Source organism: Salarias fasciatus (assembly GCF_902148845.1).
Source record: "Salarias fasciatus chromosome 7 unlocalized genomic scaffold, fSalaFa1.1 super_scaffold_4, whole genome shotgun sequence".
NCBI classification, from domain to species: Eukaryota; Metazoa; Chordata; class Actinopteri; order Blenniiformes; family Blenniidae; genus Salarias; species Salarias fasciatus.
This window is the reverse complement of record NW_021941229.1, coordinates 17,784,326-17,803,041: the sequence shown is the minus strand read 5'-3', so window position 1 is coordinate 17,803,041 and position 18,716 is coordinate 17,784,326. Positions and strand designations below refer to the sequence as shown.

Genomic DNA, 18,716 nt, shown 5'->3' with positions numbered 1-18,716 from the left:
ACAAGACTTGACTGTTTGTCACGTGAAACCACTGAGAGTGCAGTAAATACCATTAACACACTTCCTGCTCTAACACCCCCTGAATTTGTTTGATTACCGTTTTTTAGGAGTTGCTGCAAAAACATGATTAGTGCTTATCTTTAAGCTGTTGGCCCCGGGCTCATTCTGCAAGATAATCAGTCTGGTTCAGAGATGTTGTGATGCCGGCATTTCCTGTACAGCTTGTGTGCTGTGAAGCAACATGTAAAACAACTGCATATGGTGATTAGTTCAAACATTCATATATCCTGTTATAGTGGTAAGCTCCTCTTCAGTCTCTCTCTCTCTGCCTCTATTCATGTGAATAAAATGTCGTCCAGTACTTGTACAACTCACACAAATGATTACCAGGAAATTAAATAAAAATGAAAACATTTCTAGAACAACAACAGTAACGACTGTGTGTTTGATGAGCTTATTACTCCTGAAAACATCCACTGATCAACCATCTCTGGTATCAGTCAAGATCGCTGTTGAGTGTTGAGATGTGAGTGTTTTCATTATCATTAATAATTCAGGATTGGTTTGCTAATCAGCTATGACCTCTGATGTGTATGTATGCATGTATGTATGAAAAAACTGTTAGTTTGATAAAGATAGAAGAAATTTTTTATCATAACTCTCAAAACCAAATCTATGTCTTCCATTAACAACTTAAAGTCTAAACGTAACAGAAGAAATATGAAAACAGAATGGAGGAATGAATTAGGAGGGTTCAGAAAACTGAGTCTGAAGAATCTGACATCAGGGCAGCAGTTTACTGAAACACTACTTGTTCGGTGCACAAAGAGTTTTTGTATCAATTAGGAAATCTTGCAGCTCCAACGAAACAAACTAGTTGTTTTTAACAATAAATTTGCTATACTGCAAATGTGCATGAATGCAATGCAAAACTGATTATATTCCCCCACTTAGTTTATGCATGATGATGAACTTATTCGTCTTTTTTCTGGACAGCAGCAATAGAGTGGCACAGCTGGAGGTTTGTTTTTGTGACAATGTTCTCCTTCTGGCTCAGAGCTGATATCTCCCACCTGTAAAAGACCTGCTTACTGCAGGTCAGTGGCAAACTTGAGATGGATTTGAGGGGCCTGAGATTCCTTTTTTTTTTTTTTTTTTAAAGGATAGCTGTGTTACATAGAAGTGTAGCAGTATTTTAATCATATTTTTTTAAGTTTAAGGAAGTCAAGATTGGCGTTTTGAAAAAAGTTTTCTCCAAAAATGTTGTTATTTTTTAATATTCGTATTATCTATTGTCTAGATATATGTGTCATCCATCTTCTATATAGTACTGCTGTATATTGGGTGAATTCAGGACACATGGTGGACAGGACACCAGACCAAACACAGAGACAGACAATCACACACACATTCACACCTACAGGCAATTCAAAGTCACCAATTAGCAAGTTATCAAGTGACAAGGACGAAATGACAGAGGACAAGGCAGTGCAGGGTGGATGGATAATACATACAAAACAGAGATTACAGAAACCAGTCAAGTTGCAGGTGGAGACAACTATTTATTGGCCATTTTCTATGAACATGTTGAAAAGAAAGTAATAAAATCTGTTTTTTTTAACAATAGCTGTCTCTTCACCTGCACCATGATATGTGTGTGACTGAAAAACAGGCGCACACACTTGATGGGCGCGTGTCGTGTAGCTCATGGTGTGGCTGCACAGGCTCGATGAGTGCCTCGTGTGTTCTGTAGAGTACATGACTGTTTACTGCTTGTCTTCGCAAAGCCCTCGATAAGCCTCGCGGTGGCACGTGATTGGCTCGCGCCGCTCCCCGTCCTCCAATCGGAGAGCGGCGCGAGCTCCGCCCGACACATCAGCAGCATGGCGGCACGCGGGGCAGGAATTCCGCCTATGCGCCGCTCGCAGCGTCGTTGACGGGGGCAACGCGGAGGATGACCGTCCTGTAGCGGAGCGGAACTGTTGCCCGGCTACGAGCGGCTCTCCCCGGGCTGAAGCGACCAGCTGTGAGCGGGGCCTCCCCCCTCCAGAGGCACAGCTGTCCTGGACCCGCGGCTCCAGTGTTTCCCCCCCCCTGATGCTCTAACTTGGAGCGGAGCCCGAGTTTGCCGCTGAAGTCCGCGCTGGGTTGATCCGGAGCAGCAGGACGATGGATCTGCTGGAGGTGCTGCGTCTGGACGAGCTGTCCCACGGCTTGGCCAACTTGTCCATGTTCCCCTACTTCGAGCTGTCGCACTACGTCGTGTCAATCATGGCTCTGCGGGAGCAGCCAGGTACGAGTCCGGAGAGGGGGGGGGGGGTTCTGGTTTGAACCCGGGAGGCGGTGTGTTTTGCTCCGTGTCGATCAAGTTTAGCTCCCGGTGAAACTTGATCCGGGATCACAGGCCTGCGGCTATCTTGTTATCGGTAATTCTACACCTAATAATGGCAAATAGCCACCGTGGATGAGTCCTGCAGCTCACAGCACAAGTCACATCATCTGGACAGGATTTTATCAATATTAATTACATCCAAACCTCCATTAATCCCTACGCTGGTTCCCAGTTTGTACTTGTATCGATACTTGAATGCAATTTACTACAATTCACTTTGTTACTTAAAAAAAGCCATAATTTGTAATAATACAAACTTTTTCATTTACAATTTGCAGCCAATAACTTCATTATTTCACCTGTTTAATATCCAACTTTGTTTACAAACTTTGCCATTTCTATATAGAAAAAACTGACCTGTTTATGCACTTATTTACTGCTTTGTAAATTGACAACCAAAGTTAAAACTCATTTTCAGAATTTTTTTTCCTCCTACAGGTTACAGTCTATGATCAGTTACATGCCATTGCAGGCCAATAAAAGTTACTTTAAAGAATGAAACAATATTTAATCAGTCTATTTGTACTGTGACTCTACACAGTTTTATGAATGGGTGCTTCCAGCAGGCAGAAACAGACTTTCTCTGGTGTCACACAGGTAGAGACTTTTCTGTCAACATTTAAACAATTACCATCACATTTGTTTGTCTCAAGAGAAATAATCCTGCTCCAAATTCTAAAGATATAATATGTATATTTTCAAAAAAGAGCAACAGTGTCCATTCATTTCAAGGCTGTCAGCTGTGCAGTTGGCTTGAAGTCTGATATTGTAGCAACAGTCATTCCTCACCTCTTGGACATTTGTTTACTAGGTTTGGTTTTAGAAAATCACAAAATGCACCACTGGCATGGAGTGAATGAGGGGGAACAGTCGTAAGCGTGAGTGTTTTGCAGCTCGCGGTTCCACTTCAGGCCAAAGACGCGGCGCTGGGCCGTGTTATGTCACCGAGATAGTGGCCGTGGTGACAGGTGGACTTTTAACTGCACGGGGAGTTGGCTTTCAACTCGCGCACACACATCCAGACGTACAGGAACACACATGCTACCCATTGTAGTCCTGCTGGAAGAGCTATGGTCTATTTCTGAACTTGCCTCTCGAAGCATCTGAGCTGCCGTGACCCTCTAACCCTTTGTCCTCTGCCACATCTATCAATTTGTAACTGCACCAATACACACATGCTCCAACATTATGCAGGGATTTAAGCAGTACTCATGTACTTGGTGGGATTTTAATGATCTGGATTATGATCCAGCTTCTGCTGTTAAGTTACTGTAGCTCGCTCAATGAAACCTGAACATAAAACAATGACCGAGGCAGTGACGCTTGTTATTTTCCCAAAAAGGAAAGGAATTAGGCTTGGTACGTCCCTTTTTCTTCATTGTCCTCTGTCAAACGCTCCCTTCCCTCCTCAAGGCTTCCACCAACCTCAGCAGACCATAAGAGAACTATTATATAGGAAGTCGTTATCGTTCATGAGATATGAATGCAAACAAGCTTTCTGCAGAGCATTTAGAAGGAGCATGCCGGTTCTCCCGAGAGCTCGTCACAATGTGGAGCTATTTTCGGTCCATTTGTAAACACTGTGAGTGGATTGTTCAGGAAGCCCGAGGACAGGGACGTGAAGAGGAGCAGTGGTTATGTGTCAGTCTGTGGTCCTGCTCTCAGGCTGAAAATAACCAGAGGGAACCGGAGGAACCAGTAAGAGGCTCCACAAGTCACCGAGTCCTCCAGAAGAAAACACAGGAAGAGGAGAAGGAGTAGAAGGAAGAGCAGTGAAATCACTTATCAGATCAAGAAGTTTTTCCAAACTGTTAATTCTTGGTTTGTATCAGTTGCTCTAAAAAAATATTACTGTACCCAACAAAGGCTATTACAGTGGTTTGAGCTGGTTTCTTTTATTTCTTTTTTTCTGGGATTTGACTTCAAATTATTTGTGCTAATAATGAATGAATGAATAAAAGTTTGCTAAAGTTCACAGAAGGAAACTTAAAAAAGGGTTGGAATACTGAAGATATGTATATATATTTTTTTTATTATGGCATTTTAATCTTTGCTTTGGTAAAAATACATCATTCATAGCAACTTCCCGATCAGCAAAAAGTAAGAACTAAACAATGAAAACATTGTTGGAGACACACATGGGAGAACAGGTGAAAGCAAAGCAGATCAGGGTGGTGAACACTGTGATTAGTAACATGAGGTCAGAGACGGAAGTGTAATTAGTTAAAAACCTGCTTTATCTCAGCCTCTCCCAGCGAACTGAGACAAAAGAGCATAGTTCAGTCTAAACAGGCGTCGGTCCACATCAGGACAAACCGAGATGACAATCTGTGTGTTTTCTGTAAAGCAGAAAGTACAGCAGTGTTCTCACTAAACTGAAACTAAAAGCATGAAAGAATTTTTGAGCAAACTATCAAATGAAACTATGTGAAACTTCTCCTCATGCATGCATATCTCATCATTTAAAGAAGATCCCATCTTAAATGTTCACACGAGGCATCTCTGATGGTCAGGTGAGAGTCAGTTGACTTGATTTCTCCTGGATCCGCCTCGTTTCCAGGCTGAAATCTGTTTTTGTGTGCATGTTTGTGAGACGTCTCACCGGTAAAGCCCTAAATGAAGGGTTTTAATCCTGCTGCTACTGAGGAGCAACTATTTGCCGATCACAGCCTTCTATTTGTAGCTGTGAGATCAGGGCTGAATATTGTAATCAGAGGAAATCCACATGAGCTTGGTGCTTAGAGTGACTCAGTGGAACCTGCCTGTCCGTTTGGTTAAAGAGAGAACTTAGCCGAGGAACTGTCTCCTCATCGCGTCTTATCATTTTAAAGAAGGAAGCAAGGATGGCTGTATCTGAGAGTGCGATCAACACTGTGGTGCAGTTTTCTAGGATTTGCTTAAATTTGACTTGTAAACGCGTCCCCTTTGACTGTGAAGCCAGTTCAGATGATCTGATCACGGCGACCTTGTTGCTCAACTTGTCGGAGCAGTCCATGCAGCGTGCGATATTTCTGTGTAAATACAAGAGTGATTACACAACAAGAAGGGAATATTTGACCAAGTGTGTTGTGTTCACTTTTCTTAAGAAGTGTTTTCCATTTCAATCCGTCAGGCCAAGTAAAAGACACAATTTCCAAGAAAGTTGTTTTTGAGTTTGAAATAGACTTGTTAGATCTGAACTTCCAAATTTCAAGGAAAATTCAATATTATGTTTGCTTGCTGTGTATCATGTTTGTAGATGAGTTGCATAATACTTTTTGATCTGAAGCTAGAAAAGAAACGCTTGGTGTGGCGTTTCTCTAGATTTGTTTTTTTTTTTTTTTTAAACAGCGTGGTCACATTTTAAAAGCTGGTTTCCTGCAAATTTACTCCTAGCTGTTGGTCGCCTCTACTCTTGTGGTCTGGCCAGTCAGACGAAGATTCCGACTGCAGGAGTTTGTTTTGCTCAAAGGTGAAGACAGAGCCACACTTTTCTGTTCCACAGTTTTTAATGCAGTTCCTCATTGAAGTCCTGTGCTGAAAATCATAGCCTGTGCATGACTGAGGATGTTCTTTTCTGCTCTTCTGAACTTCCTTCTCTGACTGTGACAAAACATTTTTAACAATGAAAAGTCAGACACAGCAGACTTTGTGGTCACAGACAAAAGAAAAATGCAAATCTATTCAGGTCTGTAGTCGTCATATATTCATTCATAAACTCAAAATAATGTCAGGTATACTTTGGATTTTTTTGGTTGTATTTTGTCTTTACAAGTTTGATTTACTTTGCATGTGGGAACTTCCGGTCTGATTCGATTTCCTGTGCACAACTTGATGCAGTTTCACACTGCTGTAATCACCCATTTTATATTGTGAAGGTGTCGGACAAGTTAAACTTCCTGTTTGAAAGATATTCCCTCATCGACTTCCCTTTCTGTTCCTCCACATGTTCTCATGCGTCTCCTAAAAGGTGGTCGAAGGACCTGCTGCTGTGTTGAGGGTGAATGTTAAAGACTGCAGGCTGCAGAGGAGGTGGAGAGAGCGATAAATCCTCCTGGTTTACCGATCTCTCTCCAGGAGTCTGTAATCTGTCTGTAATCCTGAGATTACCAGTCCGGTCCCGTGTGCAGCTGCAGTGACCCCGGGCCGTCGGTTCAGGGTTGACCCCGAGCGATCTGCCACAGGTCACAGTGCTGCTGTCGGTCTTGATGAGCAGTGGCAGGGTTGATTTCTGAGGCTTTATTGGAGCGAGTGTGACAAGATGCATGGAGTTATGTTTGCATTTTGAAAAAAAAAAAATCTCTCCTGTAATATGATTTTCAGTGAACAGTTGTTTTTTTTAATGATTAAAAGTAGTATGCAAGGTACATATAGAGCAACTGATTACAATTATAAGATCAGAGGCTGCAGTGCCTTAAATTTCTATGATGAAAGTGACGACAGAGCTGCTGTGTGTCTTTCTGGCTGCTCAGCAAACAGACGGTTACACAAATCTATTGTGTTCGTTACTCTTTCAAGTTCAGTGGAGGAGAAACACTGATCAGTCCTGAAATAATCCAGCCCTCCTAAGAGAATAAAAGTTGTACTACGGTAAATAAACGGTCTTTTCTTCTGTAAGACCTGTCTGGACAGACTTCCAGCATCCAGATAACCCGAAAAGCGTTTTATTTCTGCTTTTTCTTCTGGTTATCAGTTCATGAATCTGGTTTTCTCTAAAACCGTTATTATGTAGAGCTGTACAAACAACAATGTGCACTTTATTAAGAGGTCCTAATTAGGAAAAAATACTTCAATTATAGTAAAACCTGTTTTTCCGATAAACTGCTTTTAACTGTGCTGCTTTTTGGAGGTAAGTAATCGCAACTGTGTTCAAACATTTCACACCAGCATCTTCTCGAAGTTCCCATGAAAAGTCCCTCAGGTGTAATTCTCCATGTCTTTATCTCATGACTGTTAAATATCGGGTATTTAGTGTGAAAGTGGCTCAAGTGGAGGGAAAAGGAGCTCAGTGTCCTTTTTAAAAGAGGGTGGAAATGCTGTTATCTGCAGTGAGGAAATCTCACCAGTGACTCTGACAGGAGATGTTTGTTCCTCTGCTCTGAACTTTGAACTGTAACGTCAGGCTCCAGTGCTGCGCCTCTGTTTGATAAACTGTTCTTTTCAAAAGTAGTTAATATTTAGACAGAGCTGGAGACTGAGAGGCACATTTATCAGCCTTCTTTAACATTTGAACTGATTTCTCTGAAGTGTTGTATTAAATGCATATGAAAGAAACTCCTGTTCGTGCTCCAGTCACCTCTTGATCCTCAACTTGTTTTTTTCTTTTTAAAGAAATTTTACATATTTTATATCATAAACACAGAGCACATAAGCAAAAGAAAATGGTGAAGTATTCAGTCTTTGAGGCTTTTATTGACATTTAGATCAGAAACCAGAACTGTTGAATGCATCCTTTATTATTTGCAGCTGTATATGTGTGTGTGTCCTCATAGCATGATGCTGATAGGTATGTGTGTGTGTGTGTTTGTCCAGGAGCTGTGGAGGTGTCCAGGGTCAGCCCCTTGGCCTGCTGGTTCAGCTCCATGCTCTTCTGTTTCGGTGGAGCCGTGCTCTCTGGGATCATGCTGGCCGAGCCACCGGTCGCTCCTTTGTCCAACAGCACCAGCGTCCTGCTCGCTTCCGTCGTCTGGTAAATGTCCGATACTGAAAAGATGTATTTCTATTAAGAAATTGGGTAAAATGAATTGTAAGAATGGGTCTTTTTTTTTAGTCAAACACATCAACTAGCAGGTCTCTGTTGATGTCTTTCTCTTCTGTAAAGGGAGCATGAAATGTGGAAGACTCATGATGACATAGAGGAGTCATTGTCGTGTCTGTTTCTGGCTGGGCGTCCTTTGGCGCCCTCTGCTGGCCGCATGTATAATTACACCTTTCTTCTGAAAATAAATTCTGCCCTCTGCTGGTAGCATCAGGTACTTCTCAACCTTTGAAGTATGACACAGGTGAAATTTCAATATAATTGGAAAGTTAATTTCTAGATTTATTCTGCAAGTTTCAGTCAGTTATTATAGATTTTTATGATTTAAAGAAACAAACCTGATTAAATATGCACATATTTGAGATCTAAAATTTACATTCTAATTTTCATTTACGCTAAAATGAAAGAGTAACACATAAAAGGCTTGAAATATCAATGCCACTAAAATCCTTGACTTTATTTAATGGTCAGAAATCTCCATATGCGTGTGTTCACTTCATCCGAGCTGTCCCTGCCCCTCCAGGTATCTGGTGTTCTACTGCCCCATGGACCTGGTGTACTGCTGCGCCGCCCTGCTGCCCCTCAGGCTGGTGCTGTCAGGAATGAAGGAGGTGACCAGGACGTGGAAGGTCCTCGGAGGAGTCACTCAGGCACACAACAAGTACAAAGACGGCCTGCTGGTTATGATTGCTGTCGGCTGGGCCAGAGGTCAGTAGCCGATCGCGTTCACGGGTCACGTACAGAGGCGCAGGATCATTTCATGACAGATTTCAATAACATTGAGGTTCCACATGTCACATAATAGTACATATTACCAATATATATGTCTGCTTTCCTCATTAGGTGCTGGAGGTGGTCTGATAAGTAATTTTGAGCAGCTTGTTCGAGGCGTGTGGAAACCAGAGACAAACGAGCTTCTCAAGATGTCTTAGTAAGTTTTCACAAACGAGACCCACTGATATTATAAATATATATATATTTTTTTTGTATTCATAAAATAGACATGGTTGCATTTTTAATTATTTGTATTTGTACTCAGTGCACTGAAGAGCCTGAAAGAACTGGTTTGGGAAATACAAAAAGTGCGTAAAGTTAGGTCACAGCGATGATTTAAAAGTAATACTCACTCCACTTGGTGTGTTTGCCCAGGAATAACATAACCTGCACAAATTACCCTGTAACTTGTAGGTATTATAATTAAATATATTCAAAAAGGAGTGTGTAGCGGTATAAACTCATTCAATTGCACAGTATTATTTTTTTAACCCTTAAACTCAAACAATACAGGTGGCATTACTATTGAGTCTCTGTTTATTAAATCAATGTGTTTTTAATCATTGAAAATGTGGATTTGTGATTAAATTACAGAAATTCATCTAATATAAAACTATATTCTGAAAGAGGTGGGAGGAAGCACAGACTTATTGAATCCCTTCATCTGTTGTTGTGCGCTACATTTCCATGTAATACAATTTTTTTTCCACCATAATTAAACAATCTGGAGTCGAAGTGCAGCATATCTACTTTATTTGGGAAAAAAATACAAGAAAACTGTTGATATTGTGCAGTTGGCACAATTATCATTAACTGATCTTAGATGTGCGTCACTTTAAGTACAGTCATGTTACTCTGATGGGAAATCTTAGCAGCTACATGTGATCATGCACCTCCTGATTTCTGTGTAGGTATACAGTTCCCTCTCCTTCATGCGTCACCCTCACTGCTGTGTGGACATTCTCTCATGTTCGTCATTTTCCGGGATCGTGACCGATCTTTCTCTTCGCATGTCCGTGAAGCCCCACGAAGATCACCCTGATTGGGGCGGTGCTGTTTGCCCTGCAGCAGACCCACTACCTGCCTGTCCAGAAGCACCACCTCATGCTCATTTACACCGCCTTTACCGTCGTCAACAAGGTCAGTCCGCCGTTTGTGGTGGATTCAAACACGGAGCCGTGATCAGGAATATACCCAGGGATGTATTAAGAGCGTGTTGCGCTCAATTTAACATTTGCGTTATATTCTCTGGATTCATAATGTGTTTATAGCAAATGTTTGGTGCCACAGCTCAGTTTCAATGTGTTGTGTCTTGTCTTCTAAATGACCTTTCTCCCTTTTTGAAGTTTTCGCTGTGGTGACTCACATTAGCTTGGTATTACCCGCAGGGCGAGGGCTTTTGCATCATTTTCATCAGCTTGCATCATCCACTTTTTTCTTCTCTGGGAAACTTGTGCTCTTGACTGAGACACAGATAAATCTACCACGTCTTCTTTCAACTCTCATTCTGTTAGCTCCCTCACACTCTGATCTTCCAAATTAATGGCGAAGCGTTTCATCAGATTGACGAGTTGTGTCCAAACCTGCTATTTATTATTTTGCAACTCTTGATGATGTGGATTAGATGCTGTCGCAGCTTAATTAAAAGTAAATACTAGTATATTAAACATTCATATACTTGTTGGAGTTGTTGGATTAGACGACGCATATTATATATGTGAAATAATTTCTAGTCAGACGGCTATAAATTGGTTAAAAATATTCCTGCTGCTTTGTGGATCGCTCTGCTTCGGTGTCCAGTCACACGGGATCAGATCTGATCTCTCCTGAAGTTTATTTTCCTCTTGTTCCGACCGTGCTGTCTCCCTTTGCTCTGACCCGTTTGCTCTGCTGGTTTCAGTCGAGGATGATGCTGACCGGCTCCTCCACCTCGCCCTTCGCCGCCATCGAGTCCGTCATCTACAAGACCCTGTTCAGCGGCTCCTCTCCGTACGCCGCCATCACCGGCGAGGCGAGGGAGACCTGCGCCGACGGCGGCGCCAAGAGCAGGAAGACCTCCACCAAAGAGTCCAGAGCGAACGGGGCGGCGGAGCAGCAGAGCCCGCCCTCTCCCGTCAGCGGCCAAAGCAGCTCGGTCGAAACCAAAGAGGAGTCGGAGAACGACAAGAAGACCAACTAGTCGTCTCTCTTTCCCGCCTTTTCTCCTCCATCAGGGTTGTGGAGTCGCACATGATTCAGATTTGTCATGTCAGGAGCTCACCTATAAGCTTTGTGTTCTATTTTTCCTCTCATTTTCAAAAAAGATTCTTTTCTGTGTCTTGAAGCCGACTGAAATTAGCCTCCACTCAGAGCAGACCGGGTGAAGCCTGCGCCTCATTCTGGGATCATCACCCCACCCTTAAAGTACTGTAATATCCACGCTGCTGGATGTGAACATCAAACCATCCTTGGCCTGATTGCACACTTGCAGTACAGAGTGTAGCGCCATCTTGAATACATATATATATTTATATTTATACTGAAAAACAAACAGTTGATCCTCATATTTCTTGGTTCAGGGACCAGTGCTGTGCACCTGCCGATCTACGATTGTACGTCTTTCTCTCTGTGTATCTTCTGCTTCATGTATATGCTGAATTTCTTACTCTGGAACGATTACATTTATAAAGAGAAATTATATTCTATGACATGCAGGTATTTTCTTCTATTTATACTAATTGCACTCCTGAATGTATGACGCGGAACACAGTTGTAGTCTGGTTCTCCGGTGAATGCTTTGAATGAAAACTGAATGCATGAGAATCGAAAATAAAATGTTTAAACACGCTGTAAAAAAAAAAAAAAAGTGTTCTTGTGATTTGTCACACTGGATTCGGCAGATTTGCACCAATCAGTAACTCGGTACTCCCAAAATTTATATCAGGAAGCAGATGAGCATTAGTAGTCTGGGTACAAGTGTCTGTAAGAGACATCGCCTCATGAATCCCACTTTATAAACTACATTTTCTGTTGGAGGATAATTGATAACTACTTCAGATGCTTGGAAGTTGATCTAAAGCAGCGCGGCCTCCACTAGCGAGCTCCTCTATAGGCTGAAATGTTGCATCAGGGTAACATCAGCACCTGATTGATACCTCGCCCTCTTTAAAAAGCTGCTCGAGAGAGATCCCCCAAATCCCCCCAATTCTCGTCTGTGTAACCTCAGACGGCAGAGAACCCCCCTGTGAATACAAATTAAAAACAGAGGGTGGGTGTCGGAGAGAAAAGAGAAGACGTTCAAAGGCGATCAAAAGCGATGCTGGTTGAGATGATGTACCTGCCTTTAAAAGCGCCTCCAGTCCACAGACGTCAGATGTTTGCATGTCAATTATGAGCCTGCTTCTCCGAGTGTTTGCCGCCAGACTGCTCTGTGTTGATCTCCCTGACTCCTAACGGTGAACCGTGTGACCCGGAAAAGCCGAGAGACGCGTTATTAAGCCGCCGCTTCCCTCACACTGCGCCTTATGACAAGAAGGCAGGTGACATGACAACAGCTCAGAGCATGAATGTTCCCAGACAATTCTCTTAATGAGGTCCAGACCTGCGTGACCCCCACCACAATTACTCACTGAACTGAGCAGCCCCCCCACCGTCGAGCCCCGGACCCGCTTTTTTCCCCTTGTGGCCTCAGCCCGTCGATCCCTGTGCTTCACCTGCCCTGCAGCACATCTCTGCCTCTTTTCATCCCCTTCGCGTCTTCCTGTTTTCCATGTGTCAAATACGGAGAATTAATCCTTAAGCTGGCTTTCACACACATGCGGAACGCACTCACACATGCATGACTTTGAACCTGAATAAAGGTCACGGATACAAAGGATTTAGCGTAATGTGGCCCAGAAACATCCACATATCCTCCACTGGAACAGACACGCCAAACGTGCACAAACACAAATAATGTGCCCTGGATGCAAAGCGCAGACATTCCCATACATATTTTAGCGTGACTTTCAACCCACGGTGATGAAGCAGAGGTCAGGGGCGTCCGGAGACCATGGCACACTGCACACAAACAAACCCAGGACAGCCGGGACACACAAACAGAGGGAGCAGAGAGACGGCTTGGCTAAATATGAGGAGCCATCGGGGTATGTGTGACATTGACAGTCAGCGCCTGTGACCTCTTTTATTGTTGCTTTTTTGCATAATACAATAAGCTGAAAAACATATTCCTTTAAAAAACAACAACGTCACATTTATTCTATTTATGTATTGTTTATTGTTGCTTCAAAATTGATTTTGGGTTAATTTACTCAACTCCAGATGAAACTCGTACAAAGAAGTTTTCAAAGAACAAAGTTTAATGTCTACACGAAAAACACAGTTTATCATCAGGCATTAATTTATTTTTTTTTTTGTCTCTCACTCCCAGCAGACACCTAAAAATATTTGGGATAGGGTTTGAACTCCCACTGATGCCTTGAAGGTGCAGGGTAGGTGATTACCACTTGGTGGCGTGAGGAGGCGTCATCTCTGATGGCTTGATGCCTGGGAACTGACAGGCTGGCCAGCAGCTGCAGGCAGAAAGGATGCGGACAGGAGGGGACCCTCTGTGCACAGCCAATGGTGGCTGCCTGTGTGTGTGTGTGAGGGTGTGTGGAGTGGTTTAGCTGTGCTTGTGAGGATGCACTGTGGATACATATGGAGTCTTGTGAGGACATTCTTTAAAATCGGGAATAAAAAAGCAGGTTATAGTGAGTTCTCACACTTCTCACAGACTTTCAGATGACTCTGTAGACGTTATGAAAGAGTTTCTGTCTCTGATTCTCTCAGTTTCCCTAAAACCAGCAGCGGTCATGCTTTTAAAGTCTTCCTTGGTGTTTCTTGGCTTGATTCAGCTTCTCCCACAGAGGAGACACATTTGGAAAAAATGTCCTCCTACCTTCAACTAAACTGACCTAGTTTTGTTTGGTGTGTGTTTGTGTGTGTTGGTGCATGTGCATGTGACATGTAGAGTGGCAACAAAGGCTGACTCCATCAAAAAAAAAAAAGAGCACAAAGAGCTTAGGGCTGGCACACACACACATACACACACAGCCCGGACACACATTCACACCTCTGCTGTGAGTGCATATGTGTAGTCCATATTTTAAACAGAGTTGTTATTTAACAGTTTTATTTGCCCCCCGGGGGTCTCATTCAGACCGCCACGGCGGGCAGGACTGACTCTGCTCTCGATCCAGACACAGTCGTGTCTTCTGTACCACAACATAGACATAATTTCATTGTAACTTTTCTTCAGCAGATTTTGGATTCAACATTAAACTTACATTCAGGATCATTCGATCATCCTGAACCCACTTGTACTTTTACTGAAAACCGTAAACTGTGAGATGCATCCGTCTACAACGGCCCACGGCATTTAAACAATGACGGGTCGGGTTGATAATAACGGGCACATGAACTGTGCCAAGTCAATGTTCTCCAGCCCATTACACCACCGTCACCACCAGGCAGGTCTGTGAATTAATGCCATTGAGGCCAGACTCTGAAACCACCATCTGTAGCCTCACCACAGTCTGAGATTCACGAGGCCGGGCAGCGTTTTTCCACTCAGCAACTGTCTGGTTTCGGTCAGCGTGTGCACTGCAGCCTAGAATTTCAGTTTTTTGGTTAAAGAATGCTTGAAAATGTTTTTTTGCAGTTCTGGTTATCTTGCTAGTGTTTGTTGTTTTTGTAATGACCACAGCTTTAAAAGCTATAATGTTTTGATGGTTAGAACTGGTATCTCTCAGGTTTAAGAACAAAGCCTGGAATGCTTTTCGAAATAGATGCAAATGAAGGCGATTGAAAAACAACAGCCAGCCACATAGAAAGAGCACAGCAGCCTGTTTTCAGATGTATTTCAATGTAAGACTTTGGACTACAAGAACTGACTCTTGAAGTTTCTTATAGACAACTATGATCATCTCACACACATTTTTGGCCACTCCTCCATTGTGGTTTATTTAAGATCTCGTGAGTTTGCAGTCACAGATTTACACTTTTTGAGCTTGTTTTCAATGAGGTTTGACTCAAGATGATATTTCCAGTTTGAGCCATTCCTTTAAGCTGCTGACTGTGTTTATTGATGTTCTTCCACTCAAAGAAATTGACCTCAGGTTACGTTTTTTGGATAGTTTGACTCAAAAGTCCCTGACAGTCTTCACTTCCCCCCATTCTTCTCATACATCACATGTCTCCAATGCAAGACTTTGTACCAGGTGTACAATATGATCACCCCTCCTCTAGACTATAAGTGTTTTCTTGTGGATTTAATTTTGCTAACTGCACACAAACTTACCTTGGTTCCATTTGTCCTTGATGCGTTGTCCCCCAAAGACCAGTTTATCCTCTTGCTGAAAGATCACAAATCCTTGACTTCAAGAGTTCTACAATGAGTGCTATAGCTCTTTGGATTCTGATTCAGGTTTTATTTTCCTTTTCGTGCATCGCCAGGCCCAAAGCAGGCCCAACATCATGATCGGACCTCAAGCCGAGAGTTTTTCTTATTTCACTGTGTTGCTGATGTGAAATATTTGGTTTCATCTGTTCATTTCACATCATCCAAGGCTGATGACCGTTTACCTGGGCAAGTTTCTACAATCATTTTAATCTTTCCTTATTTGTTTCAGCAGTGATGTCCTTCTTTGTTTAGTGTTTCCATGGCGCCTCGCTCGGTTAAGACTGAAAGCACAGCTCGGACAAAAGCTGCTCAACCTTCTCTCGCCGGGTTTCTTCTGAGCTCCACGTCTTGAGAACACGTCTTCAGTTTTATATTTGCAAAATGAGTCGATGACTTGATTAACTGTGAATCTCGAGCCTCACAGCAGGACGATCTCCCAGTGCGTTCCAGTTTTGGGATCGTCTAGGTGTTGAATTCGCGTGTTTTCCAGGTAGTCCATTGTCACAAAACTTGTGTTTCAGGTGAAATATTGCTTTTTTGCCATTGTTAGCTGTGATCGGCTCCACTGCCCCATGACTTTAAATGAGATTATAGCATTTCTGATGTACTCTCTGGTCCCGTTTCACAGATCGGGATGTTAGATAACCACATTAAGACTGATAAGAATTCACAGCAGCTTATTTTGAGAATCATTTTGACGCCGAGCTTGACCTCACATGACGCCGAGAAAATGACCGTGAAAGTGTTAAACCGCCTGCAGCCGTGCGTCTCGTGGCCGTGCACCTGCTCCGACTCTCAGCGGCGTCAAGAAGCAAAGTCACCGGCTCGACGCGGCTCGCCCTCTTCCCGCAACGACGCGACGCCTTCGCCCCGTCTCTCCCGAGCTGATGTTTGCCACATATGACATATCAATTAAAGAAATAGAACGAACGCAATATAAAGTTTTGTAGGTGATTCATCACGGCAAAGACGTTCATTATTTTTCCCTGACAAGTTCTTCCTTAAGGAAAAAAAAGAAAAGAAACGATCAAAGTCAGGTTTCTTTTTTTTCTTTCTTTTTTTTTAATCCAAAGTTTTGACAAATGACTCGGCGGGTGATGCAATCAGACTCATTAGCTCTTCAAGTGAGATGAAAGTGAGGAGAGGAGTGTTTGGGACCACACAGGAAAAGACTCTGCATTAAGTTGGGGAGAAGGAAAGAGAAAGGCACACAGAGGGCGAGAACAGAAGAGGACAGGGGAGTGGGAAAATGTGGTGCAGGAATGAAGAGTCACATCATGACATCCCTCTTTTTTTTTGCTCTCTGCTTCGTTCTCTCACAGACTCTCTCTCTCTCTCTCTCTCTTTCACACACACACACACACAGGCACACAGAGAAGCCCCTTCATGGCGCTCCATCCGAGCGCCGAACCAAGCGGCCCGATGTGTCTTCGCACTGTTCAGAATCTGACTTGTAACGAACAGCTGCGAGGAGGATGCCAGAAAAATGAGGCCGCGGTAATGTGACTAGAACGCTGCCTGCGTTTTCGAAAGAGCAACAGAGCTGAAACACTGAAAGGGGTTTATTAAAAAACAAAAACACGTTTATCATGGAACTTTGTGAAGGTAGCATGACACAGCAGTGTCGTGGTGAACTTAACTTTGCAATATTGCAGAGTTGGACTTTGATTATGACTGATTAACTCAAAACAACACAACTTTAATTAATTACAAGTTTGAAACTCCACTGCTTTTTATAGAAGCAATTTATCTGTCATCGAGTTGAAATTGTCAGAAGAATGGAACTTACTTGTATTGTTTGAGAAAGAAAAATGACGTAAAGTCTTCAGCTAGGTGACTTGCACATTGCTGGTATCAGCACACAGTTTGCTTCTTCTTTTGGTTTTCCTCCTGGTGAGATATTTCAACTTGGTCCAGAAGGCGAAGGGAAAGAGAGCTTATGTACTTAGCAGAAGAGCTTATATCTGAGGTCCACATCTGATAAATCGGACTACATTTCTCAAGGATTCGGGTTTTGTGCTTCTCAGAGGAGCTGGTGAATCTTTGTAGATGAAGGCATATGAGGTCTCTGAGTGGTAGTTTTGCCAAATAAGTGCTCGGTATTCACTTTGGGCAGGTTTTTCCAGAGAGGGTGAGACTCAAAGAGCTGTGAAAATTTAATTTATGCTCAGTTTTGCGGCCATCATTTTTTAAAATTTATCTCTGGTGGTGAGCTACTTCTGCTGCTTCGAAAAACATCATTTCATACCTCACAGTTTGGTTTGCATGTTTGCCGAGCTGGTAGTTTGTTTTTTTTCTTTAACTTGTGGCAGTTTATATCTAGAAGAAAAAGCGACGCTTGAAGCTGGAGTATCCTGTCATATTGGAATTGCACTTTTAACCTAGATGTTCTGTTGGTGGTAATGTCCTCTCATTGGTTTCTGCTCCGGAGTGGAAACGAGGTACGACTGGGGCGTACAGTCTTCTTTTGTTCTCCTCTGCATTTCTCCTCACATGAGCATGGCCAGTAGTTGGTACATGGTGTGCTTCGGTTGCTCCCCCTCCTCTCCTTCCTCCTCCTCTCCTTTTCTTCTTTCACCGAGGAAGCAGATGGCGTTTACTGTTGGTTATTTTCCCTTTCATAAAGGACCTACTAGATATTCTCAGGGTCTGCGTGGGGTAAATGTGACCTTGCTGGGGGGACTGGACTTGGAGCGACCATGGGGTAACTGCGCCCTACAGGAGGGCATTTGCTGCAGAACGGATGTCTGTATAAGTGTGCCACCTCAAAAGGGCAACTATCTATGATCCGCTCGCTGGGATCTGCTCTGATTTCCATCGGTTTGGCCGTCATTTCTTTCAAACCATCGCTCTGCTGTGTTCTCTCCTGCTAATCTGCTGTTTGCCGCTCTCCTTTTCTCCCTTCTCCTCTCCTCTTGTCCCTTGTGTGTCCCTCTTCCACGTCCTGGGGGACCCCCCGTTTCACCGTCGCTGCCCCTCCCCTGCCCGCCATTTGGCCCCTCCTGTATGCAAAGCAGGTGTCAGCCTGGACAAGGAGGACAGCGACTACCTCACAAAGGAGGCGACAGGGTCCTGAGGGGCACACACACACACACACACACACACACACGCACACACACACGCACGCACGCACGCATGTGCAAACACACACATACACTGTAGTCTCCTCTGTTTCTGCTTGTGTGTTCTCTACACATGCACTTCACACATATGTACATGCGTTTCCTCCACACACACACAAACGCAGAGCCTCGCACACGTCTCCTGTGGGCTGGGTTGGGGCTGGGGACAAGGAGAGCTGGAGCTGTCTGTCTGTCTGTCATTAGTATTCCAGCAGGAGGCTCCTGGCCCGGCCAGACATCTGAGCGGAGCAGCCGCAGCAGATAAAGAAG

At 43.4% G+C, this 18,716-nt stretch overlaps 1 protein-coding gene across 1 annotated transcript; it reads left to right on the top strand.

The window, feature by feature from the left end:
• Positions 1-1,873: 1,873 nt before the first annotated feature.
• tmem38b (transmembrane protein 38B) lies at positions 1,874-11,706 on the top strand. Its single transcript, XM_030085339.1, has 6 exons — positions 1,874-2,293; positions 7,904-8,060; positions 8,653-8,837; positions 8,973-9,060; positions 9,926-10,043; positions 10,804-11,706. Exons 1-6 carry the CDS (start codon positions 2,170-2,172, stop codon positions 11,080-11,082), a joined length of 951 nt encoding a protein of 316 aa, XP_029941199.1. The 5' UTR covers positions 1,874-2,169; the 3' UTR covers positions 11,083-11,706.
• The last annotated feature ends 7,010 nt before the right edge of the window (positions 11,707-18,716 follow it).